We start from the raw sequence: 19,875 nt of genomic DNA, 5'->3' as shown, positions 1-19,875 counted from the left end.
AATACTTAGTCTGTCTATATGTGAGAGATAGAACTATGCGTCGACGTGCTCGGCATAGCACAGCTTATTTAACCGCGAAAAGTCAGCGGAGTAGAAAATATTTTGGCTAAAGCTGATCTATTGCGCTATTTGATAATTTGATCGGTCACGGCGACGACGTCGAGGTCGAGATTGAGAAAGAAAAAGTCGAGCCGTAGGAGCTCTCGAGCTAATACTTTGTCAATGTCGATATATCGGTCGTGCTCTCTCTTTCTTCTCTCTCTCTCTCTCTCTTTCTCTTTGACTGCCTGGCTCTCAGAGTTATGAACACGAGGCACGAATGCCTGTTTCTTTGATATCGAGTTATAGGCTATATGTGTGTAGGTATGTAATAGACGTATAGGCTCCTCTTCGATGGTAATTGCCTCGACTCGACTTTTTCTTTCCTTCGGTGCACCCGTTACACCCACGTACACACACATAAACACACACACACACACACACACACACACACACACACATACACACACGGATACGACGACGACTTTATATACCTCGATCGTAATTTTCGCCGTATAGGCTACTGTGTCAACGGGCGCCCGTGATTGTGTATCCTATATACGTAGCTCGGGCAACGATTAATCATTTCACTCTGTCTCTCCTTCTCTCTCTCTCTCTCTCGGTTCAGTCTCTGAACGAGGCTAATGTAACACTGACCAGGGATAATAATGGATTTTACACCTGTAAACGTGTTTATACGCGCCGCCGAGCGCAGCATCATTGCGTATACATATAACAAGCTTATAGGCGCGTGTCGCGTCTACTGAACCGTGACCTCTCACTCTCGCCCACCCACCCTCCTACCCTCGCTCTCTCTCTCTCTCTTTCGGTGAGCTTTACGAATCGTATCGTGTAATGCGGACTAACTATATCCCCCACTGAAGCTGTGCGCTCCCGGCTTCTAACGAAGCGAAATGCAGTAGTGGTGGTGGCAGCAGCTAGTATCCGCGTAAGTATCGGGAATTGATTACAACGAAAAGGCCAAACATTCGCGGACGATAAATCGTTTTATGTGTATACAGAGATACAGGAGGCGCGCGACGATACGCATTAATGTTGGCCTCTTTATTTATGGCGACAACGACGACGGTCGTTAGAGTACCGTGTTTAACATTTTTTCCTTCTTCCCCACACCATCCTACTATCTTTTATACCTATACAACCGAGCGATAAAGGATCTCGCGGATAATTATCCGAGTTGTCTCGAAAGAATCTTTCGCGCACAAAAAGTCAAGGCGAGTCACTTACGCTTTTCACGTGGGNCCTCGTAGTAGTAGTGGTAGTAGTGCTCTCCTTGATGGATGAGACCTCGTGCCTCTCGTGCGATCAGTTTTTCATTAGCTATATATACTACTCAGTCGCTTGTATAAGAGTGCACGCATATACGCGTGTAATTGAGAAAAATTGAGCGACGCACGGGAGCATTTTACTTTTCTTTAAATCGTTCGAGCGCGAAAAAATCGAGAGAAAATGCAAAATTCATGTACATACAGTGTGGGCCTTCACTTTTTGCTGCATTGCCGGCGCACACATACGCATTCATCGTGCCTTTTACCATGCCCATAAAACGTCGATCGATAATACATAAGCGAGCCCGATTTGAGAAAAAAATGCACGGCAGCAGCAGCAGCAGCAGCTTGGGAAATTGTAAAAGGAGCGAACGGCGCAGGCGAAAAAGAAAATAGATGGTCAGATAAAGAACTTTTGAGTCGGAACGGAGGGAGAGGCTAAGGGCGTGCTAAGCTTAAAGCCTTTTTGCTAAATCGACAGGCACTCTGAGCGCTTGAAAAATATAGTATATGTAACGCGCGTACTCGGGGAAAAACTGCGTCTGAGCATTTTCATATATCGACCCTTCTCTCCGCATGTGCAATATATACCCCCACGTCGTCGAGTCTCGATTGCGCACCGACACAATGCTTTACGACAGATTTTTTCCGAAAAGTAGCGCTGCTTGCTTGTACTTTTTGTCCCGAGCCGATTTCTCATAATATTATACATGCAAATACGTACACCATCTGAGTTCGATCGCGAGCGGTATACTGGTGCTGAGTAGAGCGAGAGAGAGAGAGAGAGAGAGAGAATCGAAGATAAGACGTTCGAGACGGAGAAATTGGAGCAAGAAGAGATATAAATTATTGTGCCAAGGGCTCGACAGAACGTGCAATTAAGCTATTTCCTTACTATGTGGAAGAGCGATGTTAAAAAAAAAAGAGTAAAAGAAGAGGAAGAAGAAAAAAAGAAAGAAAAAGAAACGTGGAGGAGAGAGAAGAAACTAAGAAGTGAGTTTTTTTCTCTCTCGCGCTCGCTCCGCTTCTCGCTCGGCGCCGGTTGTTGCATTGCGCGCGCGGGGCGATATGTATGTATATAGGTAAAAGCCGGGGCCAGGGTATAATAAATTCCTTCTCTTCGCTTCTGCTTCGGCATTTTGAAAAGTAAATAACGCGTTAACGTTTTCTGCCAACACCTCGTTTAATTCCTATTAAATCGTCTGCCAACCTGCAGCCACCGCGCGCGTCTCGCCTTGCGCCTGCACCGCTGCTGCTGCTTTTTTCCCGGCGTTCTATCCTTCCCTCATCCTTTTTTTTTATTTTTTTTAATCTTTTCTGCAGTTGTGTTGCTTATCTCGCTATGCACACACACAACACCCGCACATACACACTTTCATTCACAAAAGCACATTCACTTTTGCGACGCTTCTTCTCTTGCCGCGCGCGCGCGTGCTTTATTCTTTGCCTCACCGATTCCATTTGGCCTGGAGCCGTAGGATACACTTTTGAAAAATTTTAAATCGACCATCGATTATTTCGAGCGAGTTGGATACGATTCGTGGCTGCTCCGGCGTAGAGCGACGTAGCGAAGTAAAAAATTATGAAAACGTACAGTTTTTCATGTTTGCATTGGCACGTGAGGTGTGCTCACATTATGCACCCACACATCCACACGAACTCATACACATACTCTCACAGACGTTGTGGAAACGACACCTTCCGCAATATAAAGATAATGAAATAACGAAACGCCTCCCCTGCGAGATATCAGTATTTAATTGCATATAAATGCGTGATCTCCATTATTAACCAGCCACCCGTTGCTGTTACGAGCCCGAGTGCAAATTGCGATTGTGAACATTTACGAATCACATAATTAATGATTGTGTCGCCGAACACGTACGTATTATACACACACATACACGCCTGAACACTCGCGCGCATGCATACGCACGGACCTCGAGGTTTAATCGAGCGTGTAATTCAAAATTAAACATGACCTCGTCGCTGAAGCATTTCTTCATACTTATTCGGTGCGGGCGTATAATACACGCGCACTCATCTTTCAACGAGCTTAACAAGTTTAAACGCGAGAAGTGGACGATCCTCAATATTAGCAGCAGATGTCTTCGTTTCGCACAAATTAAATCTATATATGCGCATTGCACGCAAAATGAAAAAAAAATTACTCTCAATAAGAGAAATGAGTCATATATGTTCAGTTATAATTATTGTTAGAATGAATTCATGATAGAAATGCTTTACGATTAGGTTTTAGCGAACTAAAAAGTTTCCCAGTCACTATCTAAGTCCATAAGTAAAATGACAAACTTAAATAAAGCCAACTCTTTTTCATTTTGTCGCTGTAGATTAGGCGTTATCTCCTTGCAGGTCCATGTCTGCCAGTGAAGAAGTCTGAAGAAATAACAGAAGTAATAAAAGCGAATATTATAAATTTTTATTTTATAATTTGAGACGCCCATTTCACCACAAGACATGTGAGATATGAAATGTATATTAGCCTAGTTAGTTTATAGATGACCTTCAATATTTAGAAAATTAGATTATCAGTTCAACCGTGCTTTGACTTATACAAATATTTTTCTTTGACACTTGCAGATTTACAGATCAAGGTACTTACCATCTAGTGTCGGAGGTTCAAAGTAATGTTTTTGTATTTAATTTGGGAAAACTGACCTAATATTTTTGAAACAGTTGAATTATCATTTTCATGTAATTCAAAACGCGCTTGATATTTGTAATGTAATAATTATAACAGATATTTCGCAAAAAACAAACCAATTAACAATAATGTATTTAAAATCATCATATGATCATTTTTGCGATTATTACGGTATTTTAATGTTGAGCATTTTTACCAAAGTTTTTTCGAACACTCGCGTCTTGGAGACGATTACGTGCACGAGTGTATAAATTTCGACCTAAAAGGACGTTTGGTCATCGAATTTTCGTTGTGGAAGGTAAAAAACTGTTTGCGAGAGGGGAAAATCCAAAGACGAAGTTGTACTCGCTCGTAGCATACACACGCGTACATTTGGCAAGAATGAAGCGCAGTAGCTTTAGTATACTGCGGATACATGTATAAGTATATGCATGCACGCACGCTCTGCTACACACTTCTCTTAGTGCCACCGCGCGAACTGGATATCAACGCATTCATGTCATATTCCAGGACTATTTTCGCGCGAGGGCAAACACGCTCGAAATATAGGAACGTGTATTCTATATCCCTCATCCTTGGTGGTGCTCGCGCGCCCGCTACAACACGTAATATAACATGGAAAATGGCTGTGCCTCGCGCGCGCGGGCGACGCAGCGCACAATGTATAAAAGCTCGCGAAAAAAAAGGATATAGAAAAAGGAAGGATTTTCACTCTATGTGCAGATGCCACGGTGTGTGTAAAAGACTACTTTCCATACGCGAGTTGTACGCGTGTAACCCTTTCCGCTTATTCTCAAGATTCGAAGGAAAATATGGCAAAGCGAGTGATTGCTATCTACTTTAGGTGTCAAACATATACCTACGTGTATGACGTCGTTTTATCTCTTTCTTAATTTTTTTATGCCTAACATACGAGGTTTCTAATAAAACTTTTAATTTGATCTTATATTTATGTTAGAAACATGTTCTTATTAAAATATGTGGTTTTTGCATGTTTAATTTTTCCTATAATTGTTTGAATAATTCAACATTATTAATGAATTTTTGCCGTGTTCTGCATGTATCGAAAAATATTTGGAATTATATCTGTATAGCAAAAAGAATGCATTTTTATTGGGTACTATTCTTTCCGTATATTATTTTAGAAATTTTCAGATGAATTACTTTTGTTCACAATTAAATTAAATTGTTTTAATTTTGTTTTACCTACTATTGTAATTTTAAAATGATTCATTGAGCTTGATAATGACGTTAATTTATATTCGTTATTGAAGTTAAAATACAATATTGCAATATCACTACCTGAGAGGTAAGTGACCATGTTTTTGAAATTTTTTCTTGGCAATGCATTATCTATTTATTTGTGAAACAATGGAAACCCGCCCATTCAACGTTTTAATTGTATCTCTGGCAATATGCAGAATACACAGTTTGTTCCCCCGTCATCGAATCTCTACCCGCCGTGGCGCTTCGAAAGCTCGACGCTCGAAAAATACGACGACCAGAAAAATCGAAAATTACGATTCAAAGCGCGGCCAAAGCGCCTCTGCCTCGTCGATCGCGTATTTTCGCATTCGAGATTCGTTAATAATACTGGAAAAAAGTTTCAATCAGTAATACCTACGTAAATATGTATGTATTTTCTATCGTCGAAGCTGCCTCCTCCGATGAAAATGAATCCCATTTAATTTTTTGCCTTGTATCTTTGCGCTTCTTTTTCTTTCTTTTTCTTCCTTTTTCTTTTTTTTCTTCTTTCTTGTCCCGCCTATGTGTATCCTTTGTTTTGCCAGCGTCGCAAAAATGCAAACCACCGCAGCTGTCTGTGCTGATTCTAGCCTTTTATTGAATTTGTTCTCTCGGGCGATGCTCCTCCTGCCACACTGCCGACTTCGCATGCCTGATTTTCATATCTAGCTGAGGCACACAAGACACAACGGTGCGCTTCGCAGAAAAAAAGCGAAAAAATTTTTTTCAAGCAGCCTTATAGATTGTGCATAATTTTTTGTCCCCGCAGCGCTGCCACAATAAGCGTATAAGATTTCGGAATTTTTCGGAGCACAAATTTAAAATCGCGCATTCAAAAGTGCAACTTATATTTTTGCAATCTCTCTACCGGGTCGTGCTGCGCGCTCACGCCCGCACGCCGAGTGGAGAGACAAATTTTTACACGTCCTGAATTTGAAATACGTGTACGTTTTTATCGGGCGCGCAAGCACACAATACGTATATTCTCAGCCAAGTTTAAAGTCATAATGGCAAACAGAATATTTTTGTTGGGCGGGTGCTCTTGAAATTATTTGATATTTACTTGGCTTTTTCTGTATGTACATTATTATCGAGAATAAAATTAAAAAAAAAAAAAATGAAAAAATAAACAAAAATCGTATGCACTAATACGTTGCGTCTCGATTTTTAAATATTTCACATACTCGAGCCATGGATTCTCAAGTAAATTTATCTTCCTTTTTTTCTATGTACAGACCACATTGTGTAGTTCATAACTCATCGAATTTCTACACACGCGCTTGAGCGAGCATAAAAAAAGTCTGCCGGCTCTTTCCTCTCTTTCTCTCTCTATATCCCTTCGTCATATATAATAACAGCTGACGTAGAAAAAGTGGCTGCGTGTTTAATAAATATAATAAATACAGAGCAAACACGATAAATTGATAATTAGACGACGACGAGACGATGATGCAGACGGAAAGAAGCTGAATCGATTTAATTTCGAGCGTCCGGCGTTTTTTGCCCATGCTTACAAAGCAAAGGGTCAGAAGCCCACGAGACTCAAGTTTGCAGTGGTCGATATATCGTGGAGGCAACACTAGTGGTGGTTTTATAATACGACTAACACACACACACACACACACTTATATACCTATATACAGGCACACGCACGCGGGCTCGGGCAACCGGTCGAAAAGTGTGCACACGCGTGTGCAGTCTGGATCAATGGCGATTTAATTAAAGATTGTGTGCTTCGAACGAAAATGAAGATTGATCACGCGAACCTAGAGCTCTACGGCGACGCTCGCCCAGGGGCTTGAAAAATCTGCCCCAGAACCGGCGGGCTTTTCCAGTCTCTCTTTCTCTTCCTGTACGTGCGCTACACACACATTTACGTATATATAATATTCACACACAACACAACAGAAAGTCTCGCTCGGCGTGTGTGAGTACGCGTATGTGTGTATGTGCTTTTTACCTGTGTGTCTCGAGGGCTGCTTATAATTATTCTATACGAGGCCGCGTCGTCGCGAGTAAACGCGTCGGAGATGTGTGCACGTGTGTATGTATGCTATACGTTTTATTTTCTCTTAAGTGAAAAAAGAGGTCGGGTCACACTCGCAGTTACTTTTTTTTCAGCAAAAAAGTAGAAGCAAAAACGAAACTGACGTTTATCGTTTGTAAGTTACACATACGTACGTACGCGCGTGTGTGTGTGTAACGCAGCTCGCTGATAATATACATGTAGCTAGGTTCTGTGTCCAGTGGGAGTGATTCGGAGCTATATGTATTTCTGCGGAATTCGATGATGTACGCGTCATAATTCAAGCGCTATATAGCCTAGCACAGCTCGATTCTCCCTTACTATCTCTACATTATCCTTCTCCAAATCCATCTCCTCTCTCGCTCTCTTGGATGCCGTCGATCATTGTATGTATTTCGCCTACATACATTGAGGCATCACTTGTGTGATTTGTGATCGGATGTGTGAGATAGAGGGAGCGAGAGACGGACTCGTGTGCGTGTATATATTTTATACATGTATGTATCTTTACAAGCTGCACTCAAACGCCCCCGCTCTCGCGCTCGAAACCATTTTAATGTCCATAACTTATAGATCTTTCGAATATAATTGAAAGGGTGCTATGTGAAATTTCGAGAGGCGTACACACGCGCGAGTATAGTAAATTTTTCCCCTGTCCAACCGTTAATTCGTGTATAAGCCGACGGACGGCTTGTTTTTAACGATGCGCAGACAACTCAACTTGGAGAAGAGAAAAGAATTTTTTTGCTGAGCACAGCGGAATTATTTTTTTTTCCCCTTCACTGTACCGAGGCGAGATAGAGAGAGAGAGAAAGAGAGTGAGAGAGCTACGCTTAATTGGCAATCTGGCCTGTTGATCATAATTTTAATGGTAAATGCAAAGAGTAAAAGTTCCCTTAAACTCAGGAGTGCGCGCGCGCGCGCGGACGCAATCAAGCGTTTATACCATGAGCTGCTGTTGCTGCAACTGTGACATTTCTCTCTCTCTCTCACTCTCCTTTTGGCTTTATAAGTCTTAATGTGTGTACAGTGTAGATGCAAGATTATATAGCATTGGTGTGGCAATCGAGTTCAAGAGTTCACAGCTTGCACACACGTACACACACGGGCGCGCATACAGTGTATGACTACACACACGCGTGCTGCAGCAGTACCTGGCCCCCTTCCTTTTGCGCTTCTGGTGTGCAGTGGCAATAAGACGATTGTACGCGCCACCTGCTCCCAACTGCAGTTGTAAGAACCTTTCTTGGCTCCAATAGGCGTTTTCGCACATTGTACACTTAATACTTCTCCTTTTCCTTATACTTCCTTCCTTCCTTCCTCCTCTTCCTTCCTCGTGTCACTATACTTTCGTCCCTTACACACATACACACACACACACACATATATATACACCGATGTATATAAGAGTGTAGCGCAGACTAGTCTATATTAACTTATATTGGCCTCATGACGTTACTGCGCACCTTTTTTCAAAGAACGTGTGCGACACGTCCTTTAGAAACTTTACTCGCTCGATCCTGTGTAGTAACTCGGATATGGTGAAGGCGCGTACGTGCGTAGGGTCATTATGCGATCAATATTTAGTTCGACTAATAACATAATTTTTTTTATACGATGCAAGATTTGCAGTTGAACTCGATGTTTTTTCATTGATATAGGTTTTCTTTCCAATGCACTCGCTGCAACCACATACCTAACGAGATCAAATGAGTTATATTGCTGTCGCTTCTAGATTGTAATCCGCGTGTTATTGGCATTCTTTAAGTGAATTCTATTATCGATAAGGCCTAAGAGGCTGATAATCACCCAGACGAATGCGCCGCTGTACTTCCTCGTCTCCACCTCGAGCGACAGAGAGCCACTTATCGAGATACATTTGTAGTTGCATAATTCATGGGTACATATATGGCGGCGATGGAAGTAGCAGTGCCAGACGTAAAATGAAATATTCCAAAATAAATGAGTTTCGTGCCACATTATACACAGGAGCGGGTAAAAAAGCCATCAAGGTATTCCCGCGCGTGAGAGGGTATAATAAGTCGCGAGGGTCACGAAGAGAGGAATAGAGAGAGAAAGAGAAAGAGGAGAAAAGGTCGTTGCAAAGAGGAAGCATTAAATGATCTAGAACGACCATTTTAGTTTCGCGAAGGGCTATATCAAGTATTCGGGTCAAAATTTATCGATCTTCGGCGTTTCGACCTTCTTGTCTCCTCTTTTATTTTCAACTCTGTACAGATTTTCCGATGCCCTGCACCCGTGCGTATTTCTCTACGTATACACGGAAAGTATATGTAGTACTGCTCCCTTCCTCTCTTTCTCCTGGCCTGAAAGTTCTCATGTACCTATAATATACATCTGCGAATATATACAAACATATCAAGCTCTTCTCTTCTCTCTCTGGGCTGGCCTCCCAAAAAATTTATGTGCAGTCTTCGAGCTCGAACGAAGAAAAAGCTCAGCTGGAGAAGAATGTAAAAGCTACGAGTGCGCACGCGTGTGTGCGCGTGCGTCTGTGTGTGATTGAGTATATAGAAAAAAGGACAGGATTGTACTCGCGTGGCGGTGGTGGCGGCTTTTGGATTTATATTCCCCTATATACGGGTTTGGTTATGCAGCCCAGTAGTCTCTCTCTACTTTTCTCTCTCTCTCTCTCTTTCTCTCTCTCTCTCTCTATCTCTCCCTCGCTCGCTCGCTCTCTGTGGCAGTTTAATGCGAATGACACGCTCGAAATAAACAAGTGGTCCTGTATAAATCCTCTCGCAGCGGCGCTTATATGTGCGCAATACCGCACATCTATATACACGTACTGGCGCGAAAGGGTCAAAGAGGTTGCTATACGATTGTGTCACCCTGAGTTGTGCCGAGTGTGTGTGTGTGTGTGTGTGTGTGTGGGCCGGGGACTATGCATTGTGTATAATGAATATATACACGCGCATTTGGCGCAGGCGGCACCACTACCAGTATAAGCAACACCACCCGTGAACTGGCAGCAGCACAAGCATATTGGAGGACTTTGTGTTTGCCTCACATTACATGTGCTATGTGTACACACACAATATACTCGTTATATATATCTGTATCCTCTATGTATATACCTTGTGCGATCGGACGTAGCTCGCGCGCGCGCACACATAGAGAGAGAGAGAAACTATACGGTATTAGGGGATAGGAAAAGGATCGAAAACATATTATATATGCATGCGAAGTGAGCATCGAGCAAAGATCTCTGACCTTTAATGAGATTTGAGCTAACCAGGCCCTGGCTGCTGCTGTACTGCGTTTACTAAATATAAAAATTTGATTATTTGAGCGTCGATAATAACCGTGTGCTTATGCAATGACTACGATATACTTTTTCGATTTTATTTTCCGAGACAAGTGCTTCAATGTCTTTTAATTTTAATTTCCCTCATTTATTCTGATTATTTTTTATGTTTACTCTATGATTTCTTTTATGATTTATATTAAACATTTTTGTTACAGGGGTCCCGCGAACATTTTCGTCTAGGCCTTTCAGAGGAGGTTTGTTCGTTTGTTTGGTTTGAAAAAAAATTTAGGACTAGCCTGTAGCTTTTTTCTCTGCGTCCTCATATATATTCTACTATCCTTTTACGCTTGTTTTCTCTTCTCCACAATTATATATCTCTAATTCTCTATATATACATATTTCTAATAGCAAAAGAGCAAAAAGAAATAACATTTAATGTGTACCTTAATATTGGCAGACTTTCATGAAGTTACATATAAAATATCTGCTATACATGCTAACTGTCTTATCTTATGCTGTAATAAACGTATGCATGCGTGCACGCACGCACACATACGTTTCTTCTTTCATTTATCAATTATTCCTCATAATACTGATTAATCAAACCTTTCCTCTAATTGTATCTATATTTTATACAAACCTAACAAGTAAACCTCACAAACTTAATTTCACTGAAATTGCCTAGTGCCGCTGGACTGTGTAATACTAGCTTAATAACCAAAATATTCTATCTATATATACAAGCTTCATAAATAATATAATACTACCGTATATTATACTCAATTGACTAACCTGTACTAACAATTCATTTCTTTACTATTTTATTTTTAGCTTTTGTTTTCATAATTATTTTCTTTTTTTTTATGTACAATTTCGTTTGATAGATCTTTTATTTTTTCATTTATTAAGGACTGAAGCTCGATTATATTATTCGACTATTACTAACGTTAAACCATACATTATGATTTAAATACCGTATTATATGCAGCACCCTACAGTATCTGTTGATTCTAGGACTATAGGAGACCACTGCCAATATAGTTATACATTATAACCATTTGAACGTATAATATGTAAATCGAATTTATACACATGAGAATCTAGGTTTGAGTCATGCAATATAATTATATATTGTTATTTGAAAACATCCCCCCACAAATCACGCTATGAGCTTCACTTTTCGTAATCGCTAATATACATTACCATATAGAAGTGATTTGTCTATAATAAATAAGTTGTCATGTGTTTTAATCCCTTTTAAATATGTACAATGTGATTCTAGATTGCATTGAAATATATAAAAGTATGTGTTTTTGTTTGTTTTTGATGAATCATTCAAACATAATATATAAAACATTTATTATTATATAACCATACATTAACATGATAAATGTCTGTCTATCTCTCTTTAGCATCTTTTTCTCAATCTTTCGTCTATCGCAACTGAATGTTTATACCTATAAAAACGTGTGTGAAATGTGAGCACGTTTAACGAAATTATCTGCTAGACACCCTGTAAATGCCAGAGCGCTTTTGTACGCGAAGCTTTTGAGTTGCGATTGTTTTTTCTACAAAAATAATGTACACAAGACAAATGTGAGTTTTTTTTTTTTTTTTTTTTACAAATACAGTGCATTTTGAGCCTCAATATCAGAAATTTACACTGAATCTTTCTTTTTTAAACGCTTTTGATACGTATCTCGATATATCGCTCAATGTTTCTAGCTACTGTGAAGCTAATTCTTTATTTGTGATGTGCTGTGAGTGTTTGATATCATGCATATCCCTTATGTCGTTATAACTGCATCGTGCTGTATCTCGTTATTACCCTTGTTGTATAAGTTTGCATCAATTAACTATGTTGACGATCATCGCAGCGAGAAAACAGCAAGCGAAGATTCTATTAACCAGGTATTTCTAGAAGTAGTCATTGAACTAATCTATATATATATATATATATATACAATATACAATAGACAAATATTTATAACTAAATTCACAATATATTAAAATGCATACGTATCCATGTATATAATAACATAGTACTTCAAGAAATTAAGTACCCAATGGCCCCTGTGTTTGTGTGTAAAAACTGTAATTACCGCAAGAATTACAGCGAGTCAAAGAAAATTTTCCAACGTACGCGGTAATATACGCGCTGCTTTTGCAATTTTATATAAGTTTACGCGCGCGTACGGTGAAAACCTTTTTCACGTGTAAAATGCATCGTTCGTTCGTGTGTAAGCAGCTCACGCAGTGGCAAAAATAAAAGAAAGAGAGAATAGAGGAAAAATTGCACTTGTATTTATAATGCAGCTTCAGAAGTGACAAATTAAAAGAGCGACGCGCGCGACGTACGATCACAACGCAATGCGCGCACAAGCATACCAAGTTCAGGCATGTAACGAGAAAAAATGCTCATTTATAGTCTTTTACAACTATTACGCTCGTTTTGCACGAGAGCAGATAGCCGATCGATGCTCAATTTTACATTTTTAGCGTGTGGTCGAATTTTTTCCTTTTCTTTCTTTTTGTTCGAGATTGACCTTAATTAAAAAAAAGCCGACGATATATTTAAGCGGACATTTTTTTTCTCTTGTGCTGTTGCCGCTGCGCAGTGTCGCGTATTACGCTGCCGCGAAAGAAAACGTTTTTACAGCCGCTGCACGAGATTTCGTCACTTTCAGCTTTATTATACTGCCAGGAGAGAAGCTATATTATTACCTGTGCACGTCAAAGTGAAAAACGAAGACCGTGGCGACGCGAGTCGAAGAAAATTGACGACGCTATCAGTAGCAGCCGTATGGAAACTTTTTTCGGTCGGTAATATAGTAGCATCGTGGTACAAACTAGCGTCGTGTTCCACTTTCCTCATCATTTTTTTCCCTTATTTTGAGCTTTCGCTTTATTGTTTCATTTTACGTCCATGACTCGTTCGTCGTCTCTCACCCTTTTTTTCGTTTTCTCGTGCGCCCGAGAGCTTTCATTATATCATTATTTACTCCTTGCCATTTCTATGTGAGGGCAGGGTTGGATGAAAAAAAAAGAATCTAGGGCTGCAGTTTACCTCAGGAGAGATGGACTACGTCGACGACGCAGCAGAGCCTTGGGAGCTTGTCGGTGGACAATTGAAATATTTATGCCCGCACTTTTTTTGTATATTCTTTCCCTCTCTCACTCTGACTGTCTACGTAAGTGTGTATGTGTGCACGTGTGTATGTGTGTGTTGAAGCATTCGGTACCCTGTGGGACACCTTTTTGGATTATGAAGGTAATCCCCACCGGTGATGAGGGCAAAAGCGAGAACGAATTCATGACAAACGAATACGTATAGAAATATTACGAGTAAAAAAAGGAAAAAAACACGAACTAAAGTGCAGGTAAAAAAATAAAGGAGAGTGACGGTTTTGAAAAAAAACGTCAGATAATGAGAGCGCGGCAAAAGAGAAAAAGGGTGAGGGCAAACGGAATAAAATGTCTGTACAGTGAGGGAAAGAGGGTTCTTTTAGCAGCATATATACTGCTTCCTACACACTGCAGTGCTAGGGCACCGTTGCAACAATGAAGTTCTCTTTCCATTTCTCTCTCCTTAATCTACTTGCGGAAAAGAGATGGGGAAGAGAGAGAAAGAGAGAGAGAAGGAAAAGAGGGGCCTTGAACTTACTTTTACGGCATTGAGATTTTGCATAACTGCTTTTGTACACGTTGCAGGACGTTTAAGTTGATTTTGAACGATTTCAGTCTCTGACGATATCAAAAATTCGTACGATGAAAATAGAGAACGAATTTGGAAGATTTTCCAATATAATAACCCGGTAAATAATTATTCAACTTACTGTATACGAACTTATGATGACTGTATATGAAAACGCATATTTTTCCAAAGTAAACATTTTTTTAGTCCCATGAGTTTTATTAGTTGGGAGTTCGTGCCGCACTTTGGACGCTATTTTAACGTTTCTAGGTACCACCCGTACGAAGAAAAAAAAACAAATAATTTATTATTTTTTATAAACCCAAAGGAATCTATGATTGTGTATTTGTTTGAAAAATCCGATTAGTTTAGTTGTAAACGAAAATGGTCAAGTAGGGTTTAGAGAAAAAAATGTTTAACGTAATTTGAATGAATTAATTCAGTTTTTTCTGTATCTAAAGGACATGGCACTATGTGAACTGGTGGTACTATGTAGCATCGTACTAACGTGTATATAATATTTTCTTTTTCTCTCTCTCTCTCATTTTATAAACGCTCTCTCATTCAGTTGAGACTGCATCGCAGTGGTTGCTTTTTCCCTCACAAATACCAACGTATAAACACGTACATATATATTTTTGCGAAACTTTTTTCTACTACGGGTACTAAGGGTCGTGTAATTTGGTAACGAGCAGAAATCGTAAATCCAGCGTACTAGGGCTGCCCTTGCGAACAAGTTCTGCTGTCATAGTAACAATAGTACATGAGTTGGTATAGGCATCGCCCCTACTACGCTATATTTACATTTTCAGCTCTTTTACCGAATTAAACGACGTGCACACAGCTCTGTGCGTATAACAAGTACTCATGCGCTGCTGCGTGCACGCGTCAAAGCTCAGCGTGTGCCACGTTTCTCGACGCTCGTGAGCAATTTCATAACCTGGGCAATGGGTGCGGCATCGCCCTTGCGCTGCGGTGTATAAAAAAGCGCCCGCGTGTGCTACGAATAAGTATGAAAGGATGAAAGAACCTGAGAATACACACACGCACACGCGCAAGTGGAGAAAGTATACGAGCGGCAGAATTTCCCGTTCTCGAATAAAATATTATTGCTCGAAAATGAAATGTTACGAAATTTATACATGCGTACTTATACAGATATATTCCTTCAGAATCGTTGTAATTGCTCGATTTATTAGCTTTCCGAGGAATGAAAATCGTCAGAGCGCGAGACAGGGAAATTATTTGATTATAGTCCGCGCCGCGTATACGTATATTTTATTATTTGGCCAACTTAACCTGGAACGCCAGCTTAAAGAGGCGAAATGATTAAATAAATATAAAGTTTCTCGGTTGTTGCTCTCCGTGCTTCGTAATGAAGTTGCAAGCTCGAGAAAGAAAGTTCGAACTTTTCTCGTGACGTCGGGGCGGGAAAAGACGTAGAGGCATTTTCGTATACAGGACGAATGATAAATGGGGCTGGACTTTTTTGCCTCGGCAAACAAGGACAATTTATAAAATATCTAAAATTTCAGTTTCAGTACATCGTATACTTCTACTCGTAGAGAGAGAGAGAGAGAGAGAGGGCATAAAGCGTTGACTTAGTGCTCGCAAGTGCGTGAGAGGAACGGGGGCGGAGTCGAAGAAACAACTTCTCTGCCTCTGAACTTCCTCGATGAAAACTGCATTACGGAGTTTCGTTGCGCGTTGCACATGTGGCCTTCCTTCTCTCTCCCTCTCGTGTCTCTCTTTCTCCTGGGCTCACGTACTTAGAAACGCTCACTTGCTCGAGAATCTCTCTCTCTTTTTCCTTAAAGCCAAGAGATGTCTACAAGCTTCTAAGCAGTCACGTGCCAATAGTTTGCACTTACTCGTAACCCAAAGGCGCTTTATTAGCAAGCTCTGCGCATAATCTGACTTTTTTGGCGAAAATAAATAAAATCGTTAAAAATCATTCACACATATTGTGCGGTATTGCTTATTATCGAGAAAAAGTTTACTCATCGTTTTTCGTCCACATCTCTCTTTTTCATTCGACGCACATACATAGAACACAGCAATAAAATTTACGATATAACACTATATTTACGTTTGATATTGCTCAAAACTTTGTTGTAAAGCTGTAAAAGCTCCTGGTGCACCGCACACACAGACACCGACAGACATTGAGCTTTCGGAGCACACATAGACATATAGTCGTAATACGAGGCAGAGGCACTGGCATACAGCAGAGAGAAAGAGAGGAACATTACGAGCCGTGTACGCATAACTTGGCGCGCCGCGCTAAGGCAACTATACCGTCTTATAACCCTGGGCTATGTTGCATATAGGGTAGTTATGCACCCTGCTGCTGCTGTTGCTGCATCGCCGTTGTCGTGCACAATTCGAGTTATGCGACGCATGTAGCGCCCTGTATGAGCCCTTGAATGCCGTTCGTTATACTCGTCGCTTGAAGGTGCAAAAATATACACTCGAGCGAGGCAGAGATTTAATTACCACCGAATATTCAATATCTTGCTTTATGCTCTGATTTATTCTTGGAGCGTTATATGTAGCATTTGTTTGGAAAAAGACACAAATTTAGTCACCCATCAATTTTTTTGCCAGGATTCCGAAAGACAGATAAATAAATAAATAAGCACCATGCTGTATCTGCTCCCTCGCCCTCTTAAACGCACATATACAGCGCCTCACGGACAGATATATATGGGCTCTTGAAAGTCTCCTACAAAATGTACGGCGTAGGTACACAAAACCCCCGAAAGCTCATGTGCGACTGGTTTCCATGTTGCCCAAGTGAATACGTGATTTCATTTACGATACGAGCTTTCACCCTCGTTCCTCCTTCGATCATTTTCTCTCTTTCTCTTCCTCTCTCTCTCTCTCTCTCTCTCACTCGCTTCGTTCAACCGAAAGTGAGTGAGAGAGTGAGCGAACGCAAATACGTACATGTAGAGAGAGCTTGTGTGTCTGTGTATGTCTACAGTTGAGCGATGGTATGTGGCACACGCATCTCTCCCGTGGAATTGTCAAAGTATCGACTGACTCGTCGTTTGGGTAAATACGCGCATTTCGTATATACACTGCCTATACATCGTATACATTTGTTTCTCTCAACGCCAGCGCCGCTCTTCTTTTCTCTTAAAAAATGATTTGTGTACACTTGCTGCAGCGGCGGCGTATCTCGTCATTTTTCATTTTATCGTTTCGCTCTGCTAATTCGCTGTGTTGCGTGCTGCGTAGAAATATAGGTATAAATACAGGAGTACTCATCCTTTTTGTTACGAAGCGCGCTTTGGCTGCACAAAACTTTGGCACGTGGATAAGGATTATATCCAACGGACGGTATTCGAGACTTGAGGGATGAGAGAAAGAATTTGATCCTCTCTCGTTCTTTCTTTGGACTGGAACAACTAGTACAAGTCGTATTTAAAATGACTATTTATACGTATAGACGCAAGACGGAGCATAAGGAAGAAGAGCGCATATAAGAGAGAGAGAGAGAGAGAGAGAGAGAGAGAGAATCAAGTTATATGCGCAAAAGGAAAAGTTTCAGTCAGAGAATTAGCGCTCTAGCGAGCGAGAGCTATTGCTTATTCTTGTGTTTCGGCTTTATATATGTAATGTATAATCTTGGATCTCTTTCTCTCCTTTCTCCGGGAAGAGTATAACGAGGGAACTGAGCTGGGGTACTTCTTTTGCGCTATCAAAGAATTCATAATATCCAGCGGGAAACCATGAAAAATAATTGCTCTGCGCTCGCGCGACTTTGACGATTATTTACTCTCGCGCGACGACTACTATGCTATCACCACTTAACGGCGACATGTTTCAATGACTTTATCTCAGACGTCGGGTGTGTTTCGATTATACGATTTTTCTCTTTCCTTCTTTTCTTCTTTTCGTCATATATATAAAGCGTAGCGCTTGGCACACTAAATGTGCTTTCGATAGCCTCTCCTCCTCTTCTCCCTCGCACGTCGAAGTTATATATTTTTCTTGCTCGCTTCGCTGGCGCGTGATTGGCAGTTGAATAGCCCGGGGTATTACCATGACAATGGTCAACTCTAGTGCTGTGCGCGCTTCTAGTATTTTACACCGATGGCTGCTGCGACGGCAGCAGCAGCAGTAGCAGCAGCGACAGCAGTGGCGGCGCAGGTGCGACCAAACGAGCGTTTTTCCGGTTCTCGATTCTGCACTGTACGGGCGCGCGCGCGAGTGGCGTGCATGCATATAGATATACGTATATGGAGAGAAAGAGAGAGAAAACGTGTGTGCCGCCATGGCCATGCGTATAGTCAAAGAAGGAATTTCATATTTTCCAGTGCACTTCTCTCTCTCTTTCTGCGTATATACGGTGAGCTTTTTTTATTATTCCTCCGCTACGAATGGAGAGATATAGAGAGAGATTGTTCGAAAAAACACACGCAGAGAGGGAGGCAAGTGGAGCACTTTGTTTTGTTCTTATTGCCACATATGACGCTAGGACGCTTTTTTCAACTACGCGCCGGGCAATCCTTGCCATCCAGCAATGTCTCCTTCAATAGTGACCATACATCCATTTGTAAATATATAGACGTTATGCATTTTTCGTATCGCTTTTATTTTACACTGGTACAACTTGCGAGAAAGAGAGAAAGAGAGAGAGAGAGAAAAAAGAGAGAGCGCTTAATCGGATTTTCATCGAGCGAATTCGATCACGATAATCATTCCGCCAAAGCCTCGGGACCGACAAAAAGAAATTCAATCAAAGTCAGGGAGAGGAGTGTAAACTGTATCGCGTGCCAAATATCTCATCACCCATCGTGAAGTGCCACACCATGTGCGGTGTACTACTATTGGTACGTCGAACAAGCGAGCGAACCGATCCGAGCCGAGTCGACCGCATCGCAGCTCACACAAAATCACGCGTGTCTTTTGTCCCATTGTATTAAATGCGTGTCGGCGCCCGGAGTCGGCTGTGTCCCCCTCGTACACAAAGTGTATGTGCCTGACGCGCGTTTTACGCCCTATATATAAGGTTTCCGGTCTTTGATTTTCCCATTATTCCCCTGCGCGATGTTTCTTCGCTAGGCACGACGAGACGCGTGAGCTAGTGTGACTCGCTTCTTAGAAAGTTGGCTTACGCGGTCGCGCGTGCACGAGAGACATAGACTCCCCGAAAGCAACCTTTGACGACTCGACTTGACCTTTTGGAGGGATCCGAATTGAATTCTACTGCTGACTAACCGTAGAGGTATTTCCTCATAGGAGAATTACAGAGCAGCGGCGCTCTGTCTCTCTCGCTCTCGGCGCGTGCAGAATTCATCCCACCCACGCGCAAAAGCACATTTCTAAACGAATGAAATTCGAATATCGCAGTTGCAGTTGCAGTTGGAGCTACGGCATGTATACGGCACGTACGTATATGATTTCTCGATATATTTCGTCGGTTTTCCATTTATGATGAAGCTGCCTCTCGATAACGCTGAGCAGCGACAGCAGTAGCAGCCGCGAGAGAGCGAGCGAGCGCCCGGTACGATGTTTACTCGCGCAAGATAGAATTTCAATTAATATCTCGACGCACGCATGTGTATATGTGGCTGCGTTGCTGGATTATCCATACGCGTATGTGTATGTGTACCTGTTCACGAGGTGTATGTGTGT

At 41.3% G+C, this 19,875-nt stretch overlaps 1 protein-coding gene across 4 annotated transcripts in view; it reads left to right on the top strand.

The window, feature by feature from the left end:
* LOC106652212 (nephrin) overlaps window positions 1-19,875 on the top strand; it is a 163,235-nt gene that overhangs the window by 15,278 nt on the left and 128,082 nt on the right. For 3 of the 4 annotated variants that reach the window (XM_023461018.1, XM_023461016.1, XM_023461017.1), the window contains exon 3: window positions 10,751-10,789. The exons of the other annotated variant lie outside the window; for it this stretch is intronic. In XM_023461018.1, the coding sequence (XP_023316786.1) occupies window positions 10,751-10,789 (39 nt within the window). The remainder of the gene's footprint in view (window positions 1-10,750; window positions 10,790-19,875) is intronic. 4 annotated transcript variants of the gene reach the window in all.

This window comes from Trichogramma pretiosum, unplaced genomic scaffold, assembly GCF_000599845.2.
Source record: "Trichogramma pretiosum strain Unisexual culture from Peru unplaced genomic scaffold, Tpre_2.0 scaffold18, whole genome shotgun sequence".
Lineage (NCBI taxonomy): Eukaryota > Metazoa > Arthropoda > Insecta > Hymenoptera > Trichogrammatidae > Trichogramma > Trichogramma pretiosum.
This window is presented reverse-complemented; position numbering and strand designations above follow the sequence as displayed.